The sequence below is a fragment of the Eubalaena glacialis genome, chromosome 7, assembly GCF_028564815.1.
Source record: "Eubalaena glacialis isolate mEubGla1 chromosome 7, mEubGla1.1.hap2.+ XY, whole genome shotgun sequence".
Lineage (NCBI taxonomy): Eukaryota > Metazoa > Chordata > Mammalia > Artiodactyla > Balaenidae > Eubalaena > Eubalaena glacialis.
Window position 1 is genome coordinate 105,650,581 of NC_083722.1, and position 23,772 is coordinate 105,674,352.

The 23,772-nt window shown below is 48.7% G+C and overlaps 2 protein-coding genes across 8 annotated transcripts in view; one reads left to right on the plus strand and one right to left on the minus strand.

Moving 5' to 3' along the window:
• Window positions 1-1,659: 1,659 nt before the first annotated feature.
• Window positions 1,660-2,676, minus strand: LOC133095776 (aldo-keto reductase family 1 member A1-like). The gene is given in 1 exon segment (XM_061197491.1): window positions 1,660-2,676. A coding segment is annotated over 1 exon segment (957 nt). The 5' UTR covers window positions 2,617-2,676.
• Window positions 2,677-5,312: 2,636 nt separating this feature from the next.
• Window positions 5,313-23,772, plus strand: part of MTMR14 (myotubularin related protein 14) — a 42,869-nt gene continuing 24,409 nt past the window's right edge. For 3 of the 7 annotated variants that reach the window (XM_061197191.1, XM_061197193.1, XM_061197195.1), the window contains exons 1-7: window positions 5,313-5,604; window positions 7,689-7,837; window positions 12,774-12,882; window positions 18,541-18,616; window positions 18,915-18,975; window positions 20,476-20,598; window positions 21,587-21,660. In XM_061197191.1, the coding sequence (XP_061053174.1) occupies window positions 5,449-5,604; window positions 7,689-7,837; window positions 12,774-12,882; window positions 18,541-18,616; window positions 18,915-18,975; window positions 20,476-20,598; window positions 21,587-21,660 (748 nt within the window). In that variant the 5' untranslated portion in view covers window positions 5,313-5,448. Of the gene's footprint in view, window positions 5,605-7,688; window positions 7,838-12,773; window positions 12,883-18,540; window positions 18,617-18,914; window positions 18,976-19,594; window positions 19,816-20,475; window positions 20,599-21,586; window positions 21,661-23,772 lie in introns of those variants that run through there. The other 4 variants (XM_061197192.1, XM_061197194.1, XM_061197198.1 and 1 more) reach the window with 3 other exon arrangements.

The window sequence follows — 23,772 nt, forward strand, 5'->3', positions numbered from 1 at the left end:
TAGTCTGCCATCTTCTCCATCTGCCGGCTTTCCTGATAAAGTCTATTCCCTGCCTCAACACCTCGTCTGCGATTCATTGCCCTGTTGTGCGGCAAGCAGAGCGAGCTTGGACTTGGTAACAATTCCAAAAAGTAAACACTTCTGATATGTCGAGGTTTTCAAGATTTTCAGTTTTATTTTTTTCTCAAAAGCCTAGTCATATTTTTAAAGACATTTAATCTGCGAATAGAAAACCCTGAATCTTAAAAAAGCTAAGGGTTTGGGGTTTTTACAACTATGTAACTTTCTGTACTTGCCTTTGAAGTCTTTACTTTTCACTTTGGTTAAATGGATATTTTTAAAAAATATTTATTTACTTATTTATTTATTTTGGCTGCTCTGGGTCTTAGTTGCTGCACGCAGGCTCTTAGTTGTGGCGTGCATGTGAGATCTAGTTCCCTGACCAGGGGTCAAACCCCGGGCCGCCTGCATTGGGAGCGCAGAGTCTTACCCACTGGGCCACCAGGGAAGTCCCTTAAATGGATTTGTTTTGTTTTGTTTTGTTTTGTTTTATTTAATTATTTTTGGCTGTGTTGGGTCTTCGTTTCTGTGCGAGGGCTTTCTCCAGTTGTGGCAAGCGGGGGCCACTCTTCATCGCGGTGCGCGGGCCTCTCACTATTGCGGCCTCTCTTGTTGCAGAGCACAGGCTCCAGACGCGCAGGCTCAGTAGTTGTGGCTCACGGGCCCAGTCGCTCCGCGGCATGTGGGATCCTCCCAGACCAGGGCTCGAACCCGTGTCCCCTGCATTAGCAGGCAGACCCTCAACCACTGCGCCACCAGGGAAGCCCTAGATGGATATTTTTGACAAACTTCCCCAAAATCAAATTCTTTCTTTTTTTAATATATACAATTTTTTAATTATTTATTTATTTATTTATTTATTTTTGGCTGTGTTGGGTCTTTGTGGCTGCGTGCGGGCTTCCTCTAGTTGCTGTGAGCGGGGGCTACTCGTCTTTGTGGTGCGCGGGCTTTTCATTGTGGTGGCTTCTCTTTGTTGCAGAGCACGGGCTCTAGGCACATGGGCTTCAGCAGTTGTGACACGCGTCTCAGTAGTTGTGGCTCACGGGCTTTAGAGCGCAGGCTCAGTAGTTGTGGCTCACGGGCTTACTTGCTCCGCAGCATGTGGGATCTTCCCGGACCAGGGCTCAAACCCGTGTCCCCTTCATTGGCAGGCGGATTCTTAACCACTGTGCCACCAGGGAACCCCCCAAAATCAAATTCTAAATGAGGTTTTTTTTGACCTGGGGCCAACTTTGGGATTTTCCAAAGGGACCCTAGTATATTTGTTCTCTCTCCTTATAAAAAGAGAAATGTGAAGCTAATTAGGCTTATTTGATATGTTAAATTACAAAGAAAACATTGCCAAATAAGAAGTGATGTTTAACTTTAGCTTATCTTTGTGTGGGTATGTTATTAACATAAGTGTTCCAGAACTTATATAAAATTCCTAAAAATCTGATGTGCATGGTATAATGTTACAAGTTATAATCCTAGTTATTGTCTTTATGTTTTTTGGTTGGATACTCCAATGGCTTTATTAACTCCTTCTTTCTGGGGATGGCAGGACATTATAGCTGGAGAGATGAAAAGGAAGCCAGGAAGCTGTGGTCTCAATATGGGTCATTGAAGGGGGTGAGCTGCATCTCTCGGGACCCTCTTCCCATCCACCGTAAGCACGGGCATGATGAATAGCAAATTTTTATTCAGGGCATCCAGCTGCTTCATCTCCTCCAGGCTAAAGGTGAAGTCAAACGCCTGGATGTTCTGAAGGATATGGGAAGGTGTGACACTCTTGGGGATGCAGCTCACTTTCTGCTGGACCTGCCACCTCAGCAAGATCTGAGCTGGAGACCAGCCATGCTTTTCAGCCAGTGCCAGGACCACTGGCTCCTCAAGCAGGACAGGCTCATCAGGATCACGCCAAGCATGCTCAGAGGAGCCCAGAGGGCTATAAGCAGTCACCTCCAGGCCGCGTGCTTGGCAGCGGGCAATCAGCTCCTTCTGAGCCAGGTATGGGTGGCAATCCACCTGCAGGACAGCTGGGCGCACAGAGGCCACACTGAGCACATCATCGATCTGCTGACTGCTGAAGTTGGACAGGCCCAGTGCCCGCACCAGCCCCTTAGTCACCAGTGCCTCCAGAGCCTTCCAAGTCTCCTTTTAGTGGGTGGAGTCATAGCATATAGTCCCATCAGCATTCTTAGGAAAAGGGTTGTCTCCCCGCTCAAAGGCATAAGGCCAGTGCATCAGGTACAGGTCCAAATACTCCAGCTGGAGGTCAGCGAGTGTCTTCCGGAGGGCAGGCTCCACATCCTCAGGGTGGCGATTCGTGTTCCACAGCTTGGAAGTCGCAAACAGCTCCTCCTGAGGCACCAGCTTGCCAGGTCCCACATCCTCCTTCAGGGCATCCCCAATCTCAGTCTCGTTGCCGTAGATAGCACAGTCAATGTGGCGGTAGCCTATACTCAAGGCATACTTAATAACTGCTTTTACCTGGCCAGGCTTGCTCTTCCAGGTGCCCAGTCCAATCAGGGACATCTTCTGTCCAGTGTGCAGGAGGATACAGGAAGCCACCATTGCCCCCTCAGCACGAGCACAGGATGTTAACAGGGAAGTATGGCTTTTCAGCTCAGTCCTGTGCCCTGCTAGCTACCCAATGGGCCTCAGCTTCCCAGATTCCTAGTTATTGTCTTAAAAATGTTGGGTATCACAGAAATAACCAAATTTCCTTGTCAATTCCATTATAATGAACTCTCATCAGATCTCCAACCATGGGCATTTTAAAGTTCGTTGTCATTTACAGACAATTATTGTTTTACTTTGATGCTTTTGCAGAAGTGAGATTCCTGGAAAGGACCCTACCAAGAGTTCTTGACCACTAACATCACTGTCGAACTACAAGGTGTGAAAACTTGGGTACAGGGACTTCCCTTGTGGTCCAGGGTCTATGACTACGTGCTCCCATTGCAGGGGGCCCAGGTTCGATCCCTGGTCCGGGAACTAGATCCCACATTCCGCAACTAGGAGTTCGCATGCCGCAACTAGGAGTTCGCATGCCGCAACTAGAAGATACTGCATGCTGCAACGAGGATCCTGCATGCAACAGCGAAGATCCCATGTGCCACAACTGAGACCCAGCACAGCCAAATAAATAAATAAATATTTTAAAAAATAGCAAAATAAAAGAGCCAACTTTAAAAGAAACAAACAAACAAATTTAAAAATCTGGGTACGTTTCACAACTGAAGAAGACCCCACCTGACATCTGGCCCTGTTTAAATGCCAAAGACCTCAAAATCCAATTGACTAGGAAGAGAACTAGGCAACACTGAGGTAGACTGTTTCCTCCCAAGAAGTCAGATTAAGAGCATTTCCTTCCATTCTTCCTTCCTTCTCTGACCATCCTTTTCCTAATTCTTACATCATGAAGGTCTTTATTATTCTTTTCTCCACCTTTTGGCTTGCTCTAGCCTGGAAAGATGACTGTTCACCTACCTCAGACCATTGCAAAGAAGGGTAATCTGACTATTGGACTGGCTTGGATGCTGGTGATCCTGTAGTTCTTTCTTCCCGTCACAAACTTCTCCCTGATTTATAACACCTCAGTTTCTCTGGAACAAGCTTGCTGCATAAACATTTCTGGGGAAGGAGACATAGTTACACGAAATACATAAACAGGCCAACTGACTTAAAGAAGTGTCCCCAGTTTTCTAGCTGGTTTGGATCATGGGGACCCTGGCTCAGGAGTACTCTCCAAACCATGGACATTGTTTTGTTGCTAGTAATTATTATTGTCTCCCTGATAAGCTGGGTTCTCTCAAAAGTTTTAAATGCATGTGGGCAGCGACTGACCAGCCAACACATGGTCTCTCTCTGACTGAAGTGACAAAAGAGAACAGAAGAACAGAACCAGGGCCAAGAATACAAGCCTGACATCACCTCTCGTGAATGCTACACTGAGAGCAGAAGAGGCAGTGGTGACTGAGGGTCATGTTAGTACTGATATTTTTGACCAAACCTCTTGAATGGTCAAGAGGATGAGAAAAGGGAGAATTACTGAAATAAATTTCTAGGCCAAAGATGGAGCCACTCCTGCCCAGAGTGCCACAGCAAGAGAGCAAAACTTAGTAACTTTGGTGTCTCTGTAAATGTTCTGCTTGACCAGAAACACAGTATATCTAGTCAGCCAATCCCCAAACTCTGGGCTTTATAATTACTTCCTTGTTCTTTATTCATTTTCTATTTTTCTCTTCCATGTTCTTTTTTTTTTTTTTTTTTTTTTGGCCGCCAGGTGGCTTGCAGGGATCTTAGTTCTCTGATGAGGGACTGAACCTAGGTCCTCAGCAGTGAAAGGGCGGAGGAGTCCTAACCAATGGACCGCCAGGGAATTCCCATTTCTTCCTTGTTCCTTATTCTTTATCCTATAAAAGTGTCCTGCCTTCAGTCCCATGTTGCAGTTCTTTGGACCCTTGGGAACAAACAGTGGTGGCTTCATGAAGTGTTAAAGTATGTTTAACACCTAAATTCTCTTCCTTAGTCATTTTTTAACAGTACTAATCTGTTAGAAGATTAATACTGAAGTATTCACAGATTAAATAATGAGATGTGCTTTAAAATAATACTATTGGATGGGGCAAAGATTGATGAAACAAGATAGATTGGTGTATGTTGATGATCATTGAAACAAGCTAATGGACACATGAGGGTTCATTATACTATTCTCTCCATTTCTATGAATGTTTGAAATACTCCATTAAGAAAAAAAGAAAAATAACATGGGGCTTTTTAATCACAGAATTTCAAGCCAGTCATGACCCGCGGTTACTTCAATAAAGCGGGTTGACTATTGCAGCACTATAATCAGAGGGACGGCTGTGAGCAGCAATGCAAGCAAAGTGCCTTACGAAATGCTGTTTTATTATTACTTATTGTCATTACTATGGTTGCCAACACTAACTAGGTGCCTCCAAGAGTTCCCGCCTCCTCTCCCTGTTAATGGTTTATTCCACTCTTCAGCTGGTTCTTTCCCGTGGTTCCTTCCTCCTAGTTCCGCGCTGTACCCCCCCGCAGCCCCAATGGTTTAGCCTGGCTTCCCAGGGGAAACCCGGTGGGGCGGAGCACGAGGTTTCTGAGAGCGGCCGCGGTCCCCTCTCCGGAGACCACTTGGACCGCTCCGCGTCGGGGGTGGGCAGGTAATCGTGGGGCAGGGCGCGAGTCCTGGGCTCCGATTGGCCAGCTCTGGAGTAAACATCCGGCTGGGTGGGGCGGGGCCGGAAGTGGAAAGCGAAGGAGGTGGCTGAGGCGGCTCCGGAGGTTCAGGACTCGGAGTCGGTGCCTCCAGGTGCCATGGGCTGGGCTGGCCCGCGCTGAGGGCGACGCAGGGCGCTGAAAGGGACGCGGGGCTGGGCCATGGCCGGCGCTCGGGCCGCCGCCGCCGCCTCGGCGGGGTCCTCGGCTTCTTCAGGCACCCCACAGCCGCAGGAGCCAGGGCTCGGGGAGCTGCTGGAGGAGTTCTCCCGGACTCAGTACCGGGCCAAGGACTGCAGCGGAACGGGAGGCTCTAAGGTGAGTCCGGAGGCGCGATGAGCAGAAAGAGAAGGTCCCTGGTTTGCGACGTTGCTGAGGTCAGGGGTCATAGGACAGAGAGAGAGGGAAGTGCCCAGTGTCTGGACCCGGAGGGTAAGGGTCGGGTTTAAAAACCGAAAAGGAGGAACTGGGCTTAGAACGAGCCGAGGAGGGACGACGTTTTGGTTTGAGACAAAGGGTTTGGAGGTCAAAGATTAGCGCTGAGTGGCCTTGTTCAGAGATTAGAGAAGAGGAGCTGAGGAGGGTTATTCCCATGCATTAGGTATGGGGACAAAAACTCTCATACCTAGATTTTTTGAAGTGTAGAGGATTTATCCAGGTCAGAGATCAGAGTGAAGGGGCTGGAGGGGTGGGGCAGAATGGAGCCAAGAGATAAACCGAGTGTGTTGCCCCCTTGTACGGTCTCAGCATGACTTTAGAATTAGGCCCATCCTTTTCTTTCTCCCATAGAGCAGGAAGGCAACTCATACTCCCTCTGTTCCTTTGTCAAAAGCAAGTCTTAGTTTCTCTTTTTTTCTACTTTTGGGATTCCCTTCAGTCTCCTTATTGCCAGACCTGGAAGGCTTCCAGTCTGGTCAGGCCATTCCCATCTTAGGCATTGCCTGGCAGTCTGATGGGAATCTTGCCGACCCTGCCATCCTTCACTCCCCACGTGGTTTTGGCAGGTTTAGCATCAGGTTTTCCAATGGAATTCTGTTCCCTCCCAGGCCATGAAACTCTGGTTTGGCTCCAGGGGTTGCCTATGCTAGGACTTAACTGCACTTGGCATCTGCTAGTCTGGAGTAATGCAGGGAAGACTTCAGTAATGATGGGTCTCCCCCACTCTCCAAAGGACCGAGTATTTTTCAGAGCTTAGCCTGAGGACCACCTGTTTCAGCGTCATCTGGGGTGTTTGTTAAAAATAAAGGTTCCTTGATCCCACCCAGTCCTACTGAGTTAGAATTTCTGGGGGTGGGAATCTGGAATTTGTATTTTCTAATAGGCTTCTTAATGATACTCGTGCCCCTTGAAATTTGAGGATTTCTAATTTTTGTGAGTTTTTCCCTCCACATTGGTCTTTCGGGTGGCTAGAGGGTCAGTTTTGCTGGGCCCCCCTTCCTTCTTACACACCCCTGAAGATTAGGGTTGTAAAAAAGTTATACTTGATTCACTCCACCTGGCCCTAAACTTCTGATCTTTTGCAGACTTCTTGAGATGTTACAGGTTTTATGTTGTTCTTCTGGTGGGTCTTTCCCTGAACTGAGCAAAACAAGGGCAATTTTAAGGGAGCTGTTCCTTCTATTTCATAAGCAAATTGCGTGTAAGGAGACAGCTTTGTCTGCATCTTTTACTCATTACACTAACTAGAGCTTCTAGGTACTGGTCTGTGGCTGGAGAATGGGGAAGAATCTGCAGCCAAAGGAAGATAATGGATTAGTGCCGGTTAAAGTAACCTAGAGAGGGACTTCCCTGGTGGCGCATTGGTTAAGAATCTGCCTGCCAATGCAGGGGACAGGGGTTCGAGCCCTGGTCCGGGAAGATCCCACATGCCGCGGAGCAACTAAGCCCGTGCGCCACAACTACTGAGCCTGCACTTTAGAGCCCGCGAGCCACAACTACTGAAGCCACCTTAATGAGAAGCCCGCGCACTGCAACAAAGAATAGCCCCCGCTCTCCTCAGCTAGAGAAATCCCGTGTGCTCCAGCAAAGACCCAATGCAGCCAAAAATAAAAATAAATAAATAAATTTATTAAAAATAAAGTAACTTAGAGCAGGGGTTCTTAATATTTTATGGATTGTGGACCCCTTTGAGAATCTAATGAAAGGTGTCAACCTCTCTTCAAATGCTTAACGTACACAGTTTCACCACAACATTGAGGGGTTCAGAGTCTCTCCCAAAGTTTACCATAGGGGTTCATGAACCACACGTTTAGGGCCTGTGATCTAGCAAGATGTCTTTTACTGGTATTGAATTATAATCACAGAGGCACATTGTCATTCCCAGAGACCTCTCCAGGTCAGGAACCGCCGAATTCTCAGAACCCCAGAATCTTCTTTATGCTCAGATCTCCTCCTCTGTGCAGGTTGAGCGCATTGAGAAGAGATGTCTGGAGCTGTTTGGCCGAGACTACTGTTACAGCGTGATCCAAAATGTGAATGGGGATATCTGCGGCCACTACCCCCAGCACATCGTGTTCCTGGAGTATGAGAGTTCTGAGAAGGAGAAAGACACGTGAGCATCATGTAACCAAAGCGTGCCCATCTGGGAAGGCCTTGACAGCTCATGCCCAGGGTTAGGAAAGTCTGCAGCTGGGTGGGGCAGGCTCACTTTTCCCAGGTGTCAAGCCTCATTGGCATCTTTGTTTTCTTCAGGGTTTCACATCTTAGATTGGCAGAGTAGCACAGCATAGAAGGAGGGGTTGGGAGTCATAGCCCTGGCCTCCTGTTTTACTCCTACCCTATAGCTCATTGTCCTGAGACAGCTGACTTCACACCTCACCTTTCTGAACCTCAGTGTTTTTTGTTCTGTTTTTTTCTTTTTTTTAAGAGAGCAAGTGGGAGGTATGCTTTGTCGACATGTGGAAGGGCACTTACGGTATATGGAGCTTAAGAGCCTGAGGTCAGCGTACGTGCTGGCTGCCCTGCTTGCTGGCTGTGTAACTAACTTGGGGAAGTTACTGAACCTCTTTGTCTCAGTTTCCTCATCAGTTTCTACCTCTATTTAGAAAAGTGGCTTTTGCAGTTCCTGCTGATAAACAGGACTATTCCAAGCCTGACGTGTGTGCTGTAAGAATTAGAAATAAGAGCTACATTTATTGAGGGCCTCCCAAGGCCCGAGTGCTTCGTGTGTGGTAACAGTTCACACCAGAGCAGACACAGAGCACCCGGCACAGGATGCAGCCCATAGGCAGTCAGTAAATTGTAGAGTTGTTTGACACTGATAAATAATCACTGATGCTCTAGGAAGTGCTTTATGTTGATCTCAAAGTTTGTTCCCCTAGGCTCCCTGCTTGCTGTTGATTTTAAGGGAGTTCCAGGAGCTGTTGCCAACAATATCCGTGAGAGCCTGGCCCCGTGGAAGCACTGTGATGATGAGTGCTGTGGTAGAGTCGTGCTGCAAAGTGCAGCGGGCCATCACTGCTCACGGTGCGCCCATCAGTGCACCCAGGAACGGCTAGAGATTCTGAGTCTTGGGCTCCAGAGCCACTGAATCAAAATCACAGCATAACAAGATGGCCCCGTGATTCGTACGCACATGGAGGTTTGAGAAGCACTGCTGTAGACGAACTGGGGAGAAGGGTGGATTCTGCCTGGTGTATGTTTGGGGAGACCTTTCAGCTGGATTTGGAAGGATGAGTAGGGGTGTCCCTGAAATGTCCTTTGTTAGGGACCAGCTTGTACAGGGTCTTGATCATCAGGCGTGTGGACTTGTGGGTGTCAGTGGTTATTGGGCTAGTACCCCCTGAGCACTCATTGAAATCACAGATTCCAGGGCCCCTGAATCACAGTTTCCAGAATCTGTGCCTCAGAGAGCTCCCTAGATGAGTCTCACCTTTGCTATAGCCTGGGAACGGCAGGGAGCCAGAGAAGCCTTTCAAGCGGAGGAGTAAAATGAGAGATCTATCAGTGTGCCCTGTAATGAGGTCGTGGTGGGGTGCACTGAGAAAAAAGAATGTATTGGGAAAAGGAATTGAATGTAGATCAGAGCACTTGTATGACTGCCTCTTCTTTCTGTCACCACCACGGCGCTCCCATCTTGCCTAGCGGGGTCTAGCTGCCCAGGCTAGGGTCACTGCAGTATATCCCTAACCCTAGAGGAATTGTGGAGTTTGTTTTTGTTTGTTTGTTTGTTTTTATTTATTATTTCGTTGTGCCGGGTCTTAGTCGCAGCATGTGGGCTCCTTAGTTGTGGCTTGTGAACTCTTAGTTGCGGCACACATGTGGGATCTAGTTCACTGACCAGGGATCAAACCCAGGCCCCCTGCATTGGGAGCACGGAGTCTTATCCACTGCGCCGCCAGGGAAGTCCCGTGGAGTTTGTTTTTACTTTTCGCTTCTTGCAAGGCCTCGAAGTGATACTGAGTGGGCGATGCCTGTTAAAGAGAAGGGAGTATGTGCATGTTCAGGTGGGAAGAAGTAGCACTTTTTGCTTCTTTACACATGCCTGGACTTGGTGTTAATATGACACTAATTAGACTGAGTTACATAGGGTAGAATTGGATTCAGGAAGTGGTTTGGACCTCTTAACCCACCTCCCCAGTTTAGCCCGTATCTGAGAATAGAAGCCTGGATGGGGATCTCTGAACGATGAAGACATGAGTTTGTCAACGAGGCAGACTGCTGCCATGAGGCAGACCCCAGGGGTCTAGTTGGAGGCCCTACCAGAGAGATGAAGTCCCTACCTTTAGATCTGGTGGGTAACACAGACCAATCAATGAGCAATGACAGTGTAACGAAGGCCAGAATTAGGGCAAGTACAGGTGAAGCATTGGGAGACAGTGGTTAAAGTTCTGCACTTGATAATTCCAACTTGTGTGTGAGCGTAGGGTGGGGGGGTTGTTCTCCCATTCCACTCACTTTCAGACGCCAGCCTTGTGTTCTACAGATAGCATTAGATCCCACAGGTTAAGGGCTCAGTCCCACAAGACAGACGTAAATACACAAGCTCACTTTCATTCATTCAAATATGAGTATCAGGTGCCTGACACAGCCCAGTGCTTAGCACAGTAAGGGAAAGATTCTGAGGCCAAGAGATAACAAAAATAAAAACAGGAACCGCTGAGAACAGAAACTGAATTGGTTCTTTGAGTAGGGGACCCAGGAAAATAAAGCACCAGCTAGCCTAACAAGAAAAAGGTGCCTTCCTTCACATGATAAGACTGCCCAGAGCCTCTAAGAGGGAAATGCTGGCATGTTCTCTCCCTCAGTTATGTGGAGAGTTTGCTGAATGGAAGGATTCAGCCTGGGAGAATCAAATGCGGTTTCAAGGCTTTTAGAGCTGCTGGAGTGAGCTCCGTGAGAGTCAGTTAAAACAGATGGTGCTGACCACATCTGTGCAAATGGTCGGAGGCCACCAAAAGGTGGGAGGGAGACTACTGTGAGCCATACTCTGTACGCTCAGTTTTGTATTATCTTGGCATCTGAGTTTAATTAGGCCATTGTTTCATTCTGAGGTGCCTTTTTTTTTTTTAATTTTTTGGCTGCATTGGGTCTTCATTGCTGTGCGTGGGCTTCTCATTGCGGTGGCTTCTCTTGTTGCGGAGCATGGTCTCTAGGCGCGTGGACTCAGTAGTTGTGGCTCGCAGGCTCTAGAGCACAGGCTCAGTAGTTGTGGCGCATGGGCTTAGTTGCTCCACGGCACGTGGGATCTTCCTGGACCAGGGCTCGAACCCGTGTCCCCTGCATTGGCAGGCGGATTCTTAACCACTGTGCCACCAGGGAAACCCTGAGGTGCCTTTTTATTTCATAGAGAACCTGAGTGAGGGGAAGGTGGCAGAACTTGGTTTTCAGTAAACCATGTTTTTTCTAGGACCTGGCTAGTTGGTCCGTGCTGTCCTACGGGTACCTTGAAGAGGCACCCCAGCCTTCCTCCTTCCATCAAAAAAGGAAAAAAATCTTGATTGTAAAAATAACATGTAGTCACTTCTTTGTTGTTTGAATTGGTTATGGTAAGGATATAATAATTTTGTGATTTAAAACAAAATGTTTAATAAAAATGAAAAAAAAATCTTAAATCAGACCTTACAGAAAAATACACCATAGGAAGTATAAGTCCTCTTATTTTATTCCCTTGTTCTCTTTCCATGGTCACCAAACTCTTGGTCCAGGTTTTTATTTGAAGACCGCTGTTTAACTTCAATTTCACATCTTCACTTGATAGTAGTTATTTTATTAGTAACTGGTTTGACAATATATCTATGAAGGCTACTAAGAAATCAGCAGTGTTTTTAAAAGACTATATTTTTATTGGTGCCAGCAGCATCCAGATATGCTTAAAAGGGTACCACAGATGTGTAGCAGTTGGTGAACTTACTCATTCTGAAACAATTGTTTGTGTGCACATGCTGTGCAGTGACACGGGAGTGCTAGCACGACTGGGATGTAGAAGGAATGAACGCCCTCTTGGATTCAGCCTGGAAGCGCAGCCCTTGTAACGAGGGCACTTGAGTGTCTTCCCTCCCTTCTCTCCTGTCACCCTGCATTACTCTGCATGGCGGAGATAGCTTCCCACTCTTGAACTTCCCTGCCTCCTGTTCCTCTTGCAACCAGAAGCTCTGACTGGCTGATGTGGAGTCTTTTGTTAAGAATCTATGGGTGGGGACTTCCCTGGTGGTCCAGTGGCTAAGACTGCGCTTCCACTGCAGGGGGCGCGGGTTCAAACCCTGGTCGGGGAACTAAGATCCCGCATGTCATTCAGCGCGGCCAAGAAATTTTAAAAAAAGAAAAAAAGAATCAGTGGGTGAAGCTATGAGAGTAGACCCTTCTTTTAGGGGTCAGCTGATTTGACCTGATTTAATATGTGAGTTGCTTAAGCTCATTTCTAAATGTATTTTTTTCATGTTCTAGAAGCTCCCTTACCAAACCCAGTGCATTAGCTACTGTGCTTCTCAAGGCCACAAATAGCTTCTCTTTCACTGCCTTTGCTCCAGCATTCCCTGCCCTGTTGGCTTTTTGGACTGTTAGAGGTAGCTGGAACGTTGGGGAGGTATCAGAGGCTCATAGCCCTGTGAAATGTGAACCTTCATCTTATCCTGCACTCTGAAAGATGACAAGAATGGCCCCATGATTTCCTGAGGGTCCCCAGCACACCTATTGTCTTACTTTTGGAGTAAAATACTGAACACCCTAGACATAATCAACATTCAGTTTGCTATGTATGTTTCTGTATTTTAAATACCATGTCTTCAGAGTAGCTGACTTTTTTTTTTTTTTTAATCTTAAAGGTTTTGAAATCAGGATGACTTCCATTTTAGTATCTATAATATAGCATTTTTTTCTTTTCTTGAAAAGCTTAGAATGTCCATGATCTAGAATTTAGGAATCTGAGCATGTATTAAATTTGAAATGAATATTCACACACACACACACACACACACACACAACCCTAGTATGGGGCACACAGTACTCACGCAGAAGCAGCCTGACCTACCTCTCTTGCCCGTTTTTAGGTTTCAGAGCACCGTGCAGGTGAGCAAGTTGCAGGACCTCGTCAACCGCAGCAAGACGGCCAGGTGCAGAGGACGGTTTGTCTGCCCAGTGATCCTGTTCAAGGGCAAGGTAAGACCACGCCGTAGCCTCGCATCCCTGAGACCCTCTCGCGGGGTACCTGGCTTAATGCAAAGTGTAGAGTCTCATGTTCTTGGCTTTTGCCAGACAAGTTTGGGTGATTACTGGGTGCCTGGTGCCGTGGGAAGCAGGCCAGAGAAACAGACCAATTCTGATACGACTTTTTTTGAAGGTGAGTCTAATTAGGAAAGGGACAGTCACAGCAGAGGACCCCACCCTGTGTCCTGGAGCCAGACTGCCTACGTTCTGATCCTGGCTCTGTTACTTCCTGCCTGTGCAAGGCCTCAGTTTCCTCCTCTATAAAATGGGAAAAATAATCATGCCTACATCAAAAGTTTATGAATGGATTAGATCAGATGAGTAAGTACATTGTTGTTTGTTCATTCTTTCAGTCATATAATTTACCAAGTATTTATTGAATGTGTGTCATGTTCAGGCCTCAAGGTACATCAGCATATAAGGTAGACAAAAATCCTCACCCTTATCAAGCTTATATTCTAGTGACTGTTGTTAATTTGGCTGCCCACTATGGTCTCATTTCACCTCTTTTTATAATCCTTTGGTGTATTTGATATTCCCATTTTGCAGATGAAACGAAGGCTCAAAGTGGTTAAATAACTTCCCCAAGTTTACACAACTAGAGAGCTGGGGTTTAAACTTACTGCAAAACGCCCTCAAGTTACCACACTGCAGCTTAGGGCCACGTGGTGTGGTGTCAGAGGAACCCACATAAGACGGGCAGCAGTTGGGGACTTCCCGGGCAGTCCAGTGGTTAAGACCCTGTGCTTCCACTTCAGGGGGTGTGGGTTCGACCCCTGGTTGGGGAACTAAGATCCTGCATGCTGTGCAGTGCGGCCAAAAATTAAAAACACACAAAAAAAACAGATGGGCAGCAGTGTGGACTGACAGACATGGCCTCATTGGGTGAGCGGGACTAGGCTGCAAGCTTTGGAGGAAGGGTGGGAGGGTGTTCCAGGCAGGTGCCAGCATTGGGGGAGCACGAAGGCAGGCGCGGAAAGTCCGAGAGACTCCCTGACGGGAGCGCAAGGTACGTGGCAGAGCCAAGGAAGGAAGGGACTGAATGCAGGAAGGCCAGATGCTGGCCAAGGTGTTTGCTGGGAGAGCCACTGTGATTTCTGAGCAGGGAAGTACAAGATACAAATAGCATTTTGAGAAAGATTAATCCAGAAGGAACGGACTAACAGAGAGCCTGGATCAGGGGAGGGAAGCAGGGGTGTAGGCTCTCTATTCCTTTTTTTTAATGTGGACCAATTTTTTTTTTTTTTAATCTTTATTGAGTTTGTTACAGTATTGCTTCTGTTTCATGTTTCGGTTTTTTGGCCGCCAGGCATGTGGAATCTTAGCTTCCTTACCAGGGATCGAACCCGCACCCCCTGCATTGGAAGGTGAAGTCTCAACCACTGGACCGCCAGGGAAGTCCCTTAGGCTGTCTTTTCTAGTCATCCAATACGTACCTGAATGCGCTGTGGTCTTGGTGCCTCTCGGACTATAGTCCGGTCTCCCAGTGCAGGTGAGGGCTGGGGCAGGGCAGTGGGGAGGAGAGACACAGGGCTTGTTTCCATCCCTTTGTGCCTTTCTTTCGTAAAATGGAAGAAGGGGGAATGTGAAAGGGGGGGGGTAGGAAAGGAGACTTGCCACAGGCTTTCGTGGACAGGTCGATTTTAGGGAAAAGTATGTCTGGAAGTCAAGTTCCAGAAATCGATCATCTTAAAGCTATTTATTCCCTCTTCCCCTTTGGAAAGTTTCGTGTTGCTGTAAGCTCTGGGAACTCCGGTTTAGATAACTGGAGTATAACACACTGCTCTGTGGGGCATAGTGCTTGTTGCTAGAAATTACATAGGAAATACTCAAACCAGTGCTTCCCACAGTGTGTTCCATAGAATAGTAGTTTAAGGATGTGCTTGTGCAAAGCATTCCCTGTCAAACAAGGGTGAGAGACAGCACATTACTAGATTTGGCCTGACCCCCAAGCTCCAGATTCAAGAGGTACATCGGAAAGTGTGCACTGACATAGGAAAGGCTCTGAGAAGTCCGGAAGCAGAGGGACCTGTGTAGTGTTGTCAGGTCTGCTGTTTCTCACTCGGCAGACCTTGAGGAAGGGACTTTGCGGAATGCATTTGGGAAGTGCCACATTGACCGGCTTAGTCCAGTGAGATTGCAGCAGGCCTGGGAGAAAGAGCCCAAGGCAACTCATTTCAGAGGGAGGGCGAAAAGTTGGAGGGATTATTCTTTTGGGTTTTTTTGGCCATGCCGTGCAGTTGTGGGGCCTTAGTTCCCCAACCAGGGATCGAACACCTTATATATGTTTTATTCCTATTGTGTTTGCAAGTCTGCTGTCTCCTCTCAGCCGTAATCCCTTTGAGGGCAGAGGCCTTGTCTTGCTGCTGTCGTCCCAGCGCCTAGCAAGTGCCCACCCAGCTGTACGTGCAAGCTCAGTAGGAAGACACGGCTCTTTAAAGTGGTAGTGGGCTCTCTGCTGGGTTCTAGGGGGACAGGTGACTAAGACAGTCCTGTCCCTGTGGAGCTCAGTGAGTGGGGAAGGTTGACCTGTGAACCAGCAGGTGAGAGGGAGATGGGGAAGGGCAGGAGAGGGTCTTCTGTTGTGAGGTGGGCATCTCATCCTCAGAGACATGGCTCCCAGCAGGCCCTAGCCAGTGCGGGGACAGCAGTGTTTGCTACCAGCACATCCTGCCGGGCTGGGGAGGGGGAGGTATGTTCAGAAGTGCCCGCTTCCTGCTTCTCTCCAGATTCAGTCCAGTGTGGCTGGGGCAGCCAAGGAGCTAAATGTCTGATTGTATTTCATTTCAATTAATTTCCATTTTATAGCTGAAGCAATGTAGAATTTTTTTGGTTAAACACAACTTTATTTTGGGGCAGGACTACGTTTCCCTTTAAATGCTGAAAATAAAGTATCCTAGTTGAGATGTGCTGCGAGTATACAATACATACTGGATTTTGAAGACTTAGTCCAAAAAATGTAAAACATTAGTAATTTTTAAAGTGATTATATGTTGACATAGTAATATTTTGGATATATTGGGTTGAATAAGATATATTATTAAAATTTTTTTACAACTAAGTTTAAGCATTTAAGGGTAAGCAGTTCTCCCATGCCGTTCTCTTCCCCAACACTTGTATCTGGGTTTTAGGCAATTAAAATTGGAACAGGTCATCTTTCTCTTTGTTTCCTCCCTTAAGAGATGGGGAGCGGAGGTCAGCTGCTTTTATTCCGTTTGCTAAAGTTGGTTACTACATTAGCAAATCCTATAGAGCCGTATTCCTCATGCAGAGTTAGAGGCCACTCCTAATTAGGTAAATGGAGAGCATTCAGAGTACATCTTGCTTTTTCAGTCAAGAGCGAAGCTTAAAGTACAGAAATGGCAGGTTATGCTTTGGAGCCATGAGGCCAGGGAGCAAGGTCAGGTGTTAGACTCTGCCTTGGGATGCAGCCTCCCCCAGGCGCCGGCTCGGGACCTTCCTGCAGAGGTTGGTGCTTCACTTGGGGAGCTGGCCATCTCTCCCATTCTTCTCCATCTGACGAGTCCTCTGTGCCAGGTGTGGCTGCCTCTGTTACCAAAAAGACAGGGTGGAAAAGAGATGGGAGAACTGAGCAGAAAGAAGAATCTGAACCTTGAAAAGAACTCAGAGCTCAGCAGCTAAGGAAGGAGGGGGTGTGTGTCCACTCTGAAAAGATTTAACAGAGTAATGCAAAGAAGAGTGAGATTTGGTACCGGCAGCTTGGATGATGGGGGAGGGTGGGCATGATAACATGTGCCAGTCAAACTCAAACCACATACCCCCCCATTGTCTTGCTTTCAGGAATCAGACCTCCCTTCTTACCATGAGAGTCTTTGGGGGGGGTCCTCAACCTGAGGATTGACATTCCCTTGCTGCAGTTCCTAGTTACTGGGTTGGTCTCTTCATAGTAGGGGCTCTTATCGGGGGCTGGAGAAGGGTCCATGGATGGACTTGGAGATGTAGGTAAACTCTGGTGTGTACATTTTTATCCAGAGACAGTTTATCATTTTCATCAGATTTTCAAAATGCTTTTGGACCCAGAAAAAATGAAGCAGCCCCCGCAGAGTGCATCCTGCTCAGGCCAGCAGGAATCTCTGCCCGAGCCCTTCTTCATAGGCTTCCAGGACAACCCTCCCACGATTGCATTCTTGCCCCCGGCACTGGAAAAGCACCCCACCCCGCCCCGGGCTGTAGCAGGTTGCCTTTCTATCACCTGCCCCCTCCCCCAGGCTGCCACTGCCTCAGAAAGCCGGGTGATGACCTACCAGTTCCCACCACACCCCTTTCCTAGCAGCAAAACCATTTCTTTCCCCCTGTTTTACAGGTGGAGAAGGAGACCCCTTGGGCAGTATTCTGCAGTTTTCCAGGGACCCTCCTTACACCACCAGGCTGCGTGACCCATTCAGAAATGCCTTCCCCTCGCCTAGTGTAACCTCCCAGCCACCCTCACAGCCTCCCCCAGCCTGTAACTAGACCTTGGGGTCACCAGATACCTCCTGCCATTCCTCCTGGATCTCATCAAACACAATTTATAAAGATTCAGCCTTGAAATTAAATAATGAAGTTCATGCCCATTGCCTGGTTTCTAGAATTCTAGCTCTCGAAATGCTCCTTCAGTGATGAGGAAAGAGTAAAAGGATAGTTAAGCACAGTTACAGCCACTACACTTCCTTGATACAGAGGAGAGAGAAGATAAAATTTCTTTAAAAAAAAAAACCCCAAACATTTCTCCCTTAATTGGCCCTCCTGCTGCAAAGGTTGCCCTCCCCTGCGCTAAGCAGTTCCAGTGACGCAGGCTCCGGAGGGAGGTGGGCTCGGTCAGATCCCAGCTCAACCCCCTCTGTGGGACCTTAGGCATCACTTCACCTCCCTGCGCCCGTCTCTCGTCTTTTCATCTGTGAAGCGGCAACAGTGCCTGCCGCCTGCCACGTCTCCCTCATGGGCTTGTGTAAATCCAGTGGGAAGGTGGTGTACATGTTTCAGTCCTGTACTCACAAACACATGTGATAACTGCCAGATCTTACCCAAGTACATGCGTGACGACCACTGAATCTACCCATTACTGTTAGTGACGCTCTGTTGCCTCTCGTTTGGGAGAGAGAACCTCTTGACAGAGGCTGCAGGTTAAATTCTAGGCATACTTCAGAGTGACTGCTGTGAAGACTTTGGGCAGCGCTCCTGCACCCATTTTCCTGGCCTGGAGGGGCCCCAGGGGTTCCCCCCACTGTGTGCACTTCAGAAAACCACCTGACTGTTGGTCAGAGGGTACAAACTTCCAGTTGTAAGATGAATAAGTTCTGTGGATCTAATGTACAGCATGGTGATTATAGTTAATAATACTGTATTAGATACATGAAAGTTGCACAGAGAGATGATCTTAAATGTTTTCACCACAAAAAAGGAAATGGTGATTATGTGACATGACGCAGGTGTTAGCTAACGCTATGATGGTAATGATTTTGTAATATGTAAGCGTATCAAATCAGCGTGTTGTAGACCTTAAACTTACACAATGTCATATGTCAATTATATCTCAAGAAAGGCTGGGAAAAACCGAACCAAAAAACTCCAGAAAACCATCTGACCCTGAAAATGCGGTTTCTCTCCCAGCATATTTGCAGGTCGGCGACGCTGGCTGGATGGGGGGAGCTGTATGGACGCACTGGCTACAACTATATTTTCTCAGGTGAGCGTTGAGCTGCACCGTCTTTGACTAAGAACAGGAACCCAGTGGTGGAGAATAGCCACCTAGGGCTGCAGTGGCGTAGGTGGAGGGGCAGCAAGCTGGGGGGTGGGCAAGGGCCCTCCTTTCGTCACCTGAGGAGATGCTGGGGGTGAAGAAGACTGCCAGGTGTGTGGGGCATCGGGTGCTGAGAGAGGCAGGAGCGTGGTCCTTGGGGTGGAGCCGGGGGGAGACTGGTCAGGAAGCCCTGGGGTGGAGCCCCTGCCTCGGCCTCGGTGCTGCCCGCAGGTTTCTCCCACAGGGGGTGCAGACGACGCCTGGGCAGATGCAGAGGATGTCACGGAGGAGGACTGTGCGCTTCGGTCAGTGCCAGGTGGTTATGGGTCTGGGCTTGGGTTGGGGGCAGGTGTCTGAGCGGTGGTGGCCATTTTCCTACTGGCGGGCGTGACGTCATCAGTGGTCCAGGTGAGTGGATTGGCCCCCTTCCTCCTGCTGCCAAGTCCACGCCCCTGAAACAGGGTTGTTGAAGTCCACCCTGTAGCTTCACCCGAAGCTGACTTTATGGACTACCTGAGCAGTCTGTGCTCGCCAGGACTGCAGAGAGAGTGCCCCAACCCTGGGGTTCCTGGCACCCCAGGCCCAAAACACAGGCCAGACATCTGTGTGTCTTCAAGCCCCACGGTTTCCAGGGTGCTGACATCTGGCCTACCAGGTGATGCACAGCACACCCGGCCCGAGGCACGGGGCAAGCAAGGACTGTGGTCTCCACATGAGAGATGTGGGCACTAGAAGCTCCACAGCTGTGTGATAGGTGTCATAAGGAGCTTGCTACAGAGGAATGTTTTAGGCCCCCTTAAAGGGAGGGAGGGGGCTGGCTCCCACTCTTCCTACCTCCTTTCCAAATATTTTTAGAAAACGGCAGTAATGGATATTTTGGAAAAAGTCCTTTGCATGGTCTGTACCACATGGAAAGTCTTTAACTGGTGTCAAGTGTCTCTGGAATGCACACCAGCACCCTAGTCAGATCAGCCGCCCCAAATCATGGCTCGGCGCATGAAAAGGCATCTCGCTGTGCCCGGCTTCTGCCCGTTAGTTCCAAGAGCAGTGGCTCTGGCTTGTGCTCAAGAATGTTCGGCTCTTCCCCCGGGATCAGACGACCTCTGCCCCAGCCAGGCCGTCTTCCACAGTGCGCACTGTTGTTGGTGAGGAGTCTGCTGGGGACAGCAAAGCAGTGGGCATTAAAAAAAAAATTAATAGTGACTGTTTATTCGTTCTGCTTTTGCCTTTATCTGTATGACTGATCAAAAGGCAGCCTGGGGATTAGGAAAATTTTATCTTTCTCCTTGCTTCAGAGGCCTTCTAAGCAGAGGGAATTCACTTGCTAATATTTCACAATCAGTTGATAACATAGCTCTAAAAAGTCCATCTCCCAGTGAGAGTTTCAATCTGTTACATTTTGAGCAAGTCATACGGCTAAAAACGGTCATAAATGGGGGAAAGGGAGGGGGGTGGAGAGAGAGAAACTCTAATGGAGGCTCAAAGACTCTATCAGCCACTAGCCTGCTGCTTTTTAGAACTCTGAGATTATCTTGAGTCTTCTGGCTTAATGTCAAGCAGTGCCAAAAAGCCCTTTCCCGCCCCAGCTGCAGATTGTTCCTCTTTGAAATGCATCGCGGGATAATCTCTTAGAAAGTCACCTTCCCTGGGAGCAGTTGTCCTGTCTTGGCCCTCCCTCTGTCTTCTGGAGAAGGGAATCAGAAGTTCTTCTGTAGAACCTAGACTTCCTTGAACGCGCCCCTCAGGCCCCAGACTTTTGTGGATGAATGTGCCGTGCAGCTTCTCCCTCTGGCTCTTTGTTTCAGAAGTTCCGACACGCATCTTTTTGATAAGGTCAGAGGGTATGACATCAAGCTGCTCCGGTACCTGTCAGTGAAATACATCTGTGACCTGATGGTGGAGAACAAGAAGGTGAAGTTTGGCATGAAGTGAGTGCAGGGCACCCCCTGCGAAGTGGGTGGAGGCCGTATGCTCACAGGCTCATGGGGTCGGCGATGACACAGAGCAGTTACAAGGGCACACCGCGTGCCAGGCCTCGTGCATCCTCTCCCTGTATCCTCACACAGCCCTCCCCTGCAAGGAGGTCCTGATGTCCCCCTCTTGCAGGGGAGAAACTGAAGCCGGAGAGGTTAAGTCACTTGCTCGTGGTGGTGCGGAGAGCACCAAGGGAGCCGTGGGTCTCTAACGTGTGCTCTGCTGCCGCTGCGCCATCTCTGGTAGATTAGAGTCTCTTTTAAAGTGGATCGAAAAAAATCAGTATTTACTCAATTTTTATGTCCTGTGTGGAACAAATCTTCATGCGATAAGGCAAAATTAGAAACAAATGGAACCTGGGTTAGGGTGATGAAATTTGGGGAATTTTTCCAAAGTGTTGTTTATTTTTTATAATATCCACTTTTAATTATGCCGAGTATGTCTTAGAAAATAAGCCACACTGAGGCTGTTACAGCTCAGCTGTTTGCAGTCACCTGCACATCCCGCTGTCTGTCACAGTAGTCCTGCGTCTCTCAGATGCTGTCTGGGAGTGTCCGCAGTGGATGCCGGAGAAGATGGTGGAGGCGAGAGTCCGCCTCAGGGCCCCTTTTGGACAGTGTCTCTGTTATTTTGCTCTTTTCTCACTCTGCCCTCCGGGTCAGGGGGCGGTGCTGCCTTCGCGGGAAGCTTGTTCCGCGGCTTAGGTCCCCTTGCGGGTGCTGTGGTGTCCGGGGGAGTCGGCGCTCTCACCTGGTGACTTGGGGTAGAGGCGGCAGAGCAGTCGCATTTCTTAGTCGTTCGAAGTAAGCCCCCTGGAGGGCATCATTCCTAACTCTGAACAGTAGTTTCTGTAGCAGGAGGATCATTCGAGCTGTGGTAACGCTTGTGGGGAATGGTGTGCGTGTGTTGTGATGCCGTAACACGTTGTATCCTGTCTTGTAGTGTCACCTCCTCCGAGAAGGTGGACAAAGCCCAGCGCTATGCCGACTTCACTCTCCTCTCCATCCCGTATCCAGGTAGGGGCTCTTTCCAAGCTCTGGTCAAGGGACAGGCTTCCCAGGACTGGGGCTCTTAGAGGCCCTCCTCAGGCCCTGGCCACTTAGGTGCACAGATGCCCCGGAGCTGTCGGGCAGGATCTGCCGTCACTGAGCATAGCGCAGTGCAGCTCCCGGTCCTTGGCTCTCACCTTAGGGTAGGATGCTGTCCTTGTGGGGAAGGGGGGGGGGGCTTTCCCCTGAGAGGGGCCCGGGAATGGAGTCCTGGCTCAGGTCCTCCCTACTGCCCTCTTGAGCGAGTTACTTCACCTCACCCAGCCTCAGGTTTTTTCAGGTGTCACTGGAAGTTGGTGAGGCTTAGCTCAGGGTCTTGTTGTGCGGATTAGGTGAGGTCAGGTTTATCGGCGTGCTCTGTGCAGCTAATGTGCTGTTTCAGTGTGAAATGACATCGTTAGTCCTCCGTGTCAGCAACCAGCTATGCTGCGCTGGCTGTTGCTGTGGTGAGGGTGTAAGTGCTCTGTCCCCAGTTGCACGTGGTTGGTGGCCTCACCGTGTCACAGAGCACCGTGGTGAGCACACAGCTGGCTGCATTTGTCTCTGGCACCGACTGTATGTGACCTGTGGCCAGGGCAGTGTTCTCTGCACTGGATACTGAAGCTGCGTTGGTCCAGTTTGTAGCGTTTAAGCTTTCTTTCTGGCAACACCTGCTTGTTCAAGGAGGTATTAGAGCCCTAACATCAGCACCAAACTTCGTCAACAGACGACAGGAAGTGGACTCTTTCTCCTTGAAACCTCTCTCCTGTTCCTCAGCAGTAGCAGCTGCCTTCAGTCCTGTGCTGGATCTTGTCTCCTCATCTTGGAGCCATGTGGCCAATAGAGAGAGCAGGCTGGTGACCCCAGGTTGCAGTAGAGCCACGAGGCCTTCTCGTTAGAACCTCAAGTTCATCCACTGCCTGGTGGGCAGAGGGTGTCCTCATCAGTGTGAGCTGGTGGTGTCCAAACCACGACCCCTGTGGCCTGGCTCTCTTGCAGTGGCCTCCTTCAGGGTCTCTCCTCACTCTTCTCTGCTAGCTTAGCATTTGGTGGCGTGTAGGGCTGGGCGTGCATCCCAGTCCCGGCACTGTGTCCTTGAACAAGTCCCTTCACCCTTCTGAGCATCAGTTTCACCCTGCATAAAATGTGGTTAATGGTGCTTATTCTGGGTGAAGCGCCAGACCTGTCCCTGACAGGTGCTCGCCGACACCAGGCCGACTGATGGGTGCATGGGAGGAGAGGCTCGCTTTGGGCAGATGCAGAACCATGATGATGATGCCACGGGCTCGGCAGCGTCAGCGATGTGTCGAGACAGAGATGTCCCCAGTGGGTGTCTGCACTGGAGCTTCCCTCAGGTAGCTCTAAAGCTGGTTTTCAGACTAGGCTCCTGACTCTCAGGAGATGCTTTGTGGGTCCCCAGACTGAAGTACTCTCTGCCAAATGAATGGGAGAGGACTGAGTTGGCTGAGGAACCAGGCGTCAGCTTTCTTTATTTGTATTCAGCTTCTCGGTAAGACTTGGCTTAGAAAAAATTGTTTTGTGGGACCTCCCTGGCAGTCCAGTGGTTCACACTCCGTGCCTCCACTGAAGGGGCAAGGGTTCGATCCCTGGTCGGGGAAATAAGGATCCCGCATGCCGCATGGCAGCGGCCAAAAAGAAAAAACAAAAACAAAAACAGACCACACTTTAAAAAAAAGAAAAGAAAAAAAATCGTTTTGCTCCAGAACAGTAGCACAATATCCTTTCTGCTGTCGTTGGGCAGCTTGTTAAAAGACTCCTGAAATATTAACTAACACCTTTTGACCCAGTTATTCATTAGGCCATAATCCAGCCAGCTTGGGCCTGAAGATGTTCATCATGTCTGATTATACCAGCCAAACATGGGAAGTGTTTTCATTAATCAGAATAATGATGATGTAAATGATGGTACAGCCGTCCGTAGTAGAACGAGATATTACATAGTCATAGAAAAATACTTAAGGTGCTAATAAGCAAGGTAGAAAATTAAATAGTACAATCTCAACTATGTAAGAGAAAAAGTGCTTACACAAAATGGTAAGAAAAGAATATGCCAGAATGGTAAGATGATACCATCTCTCT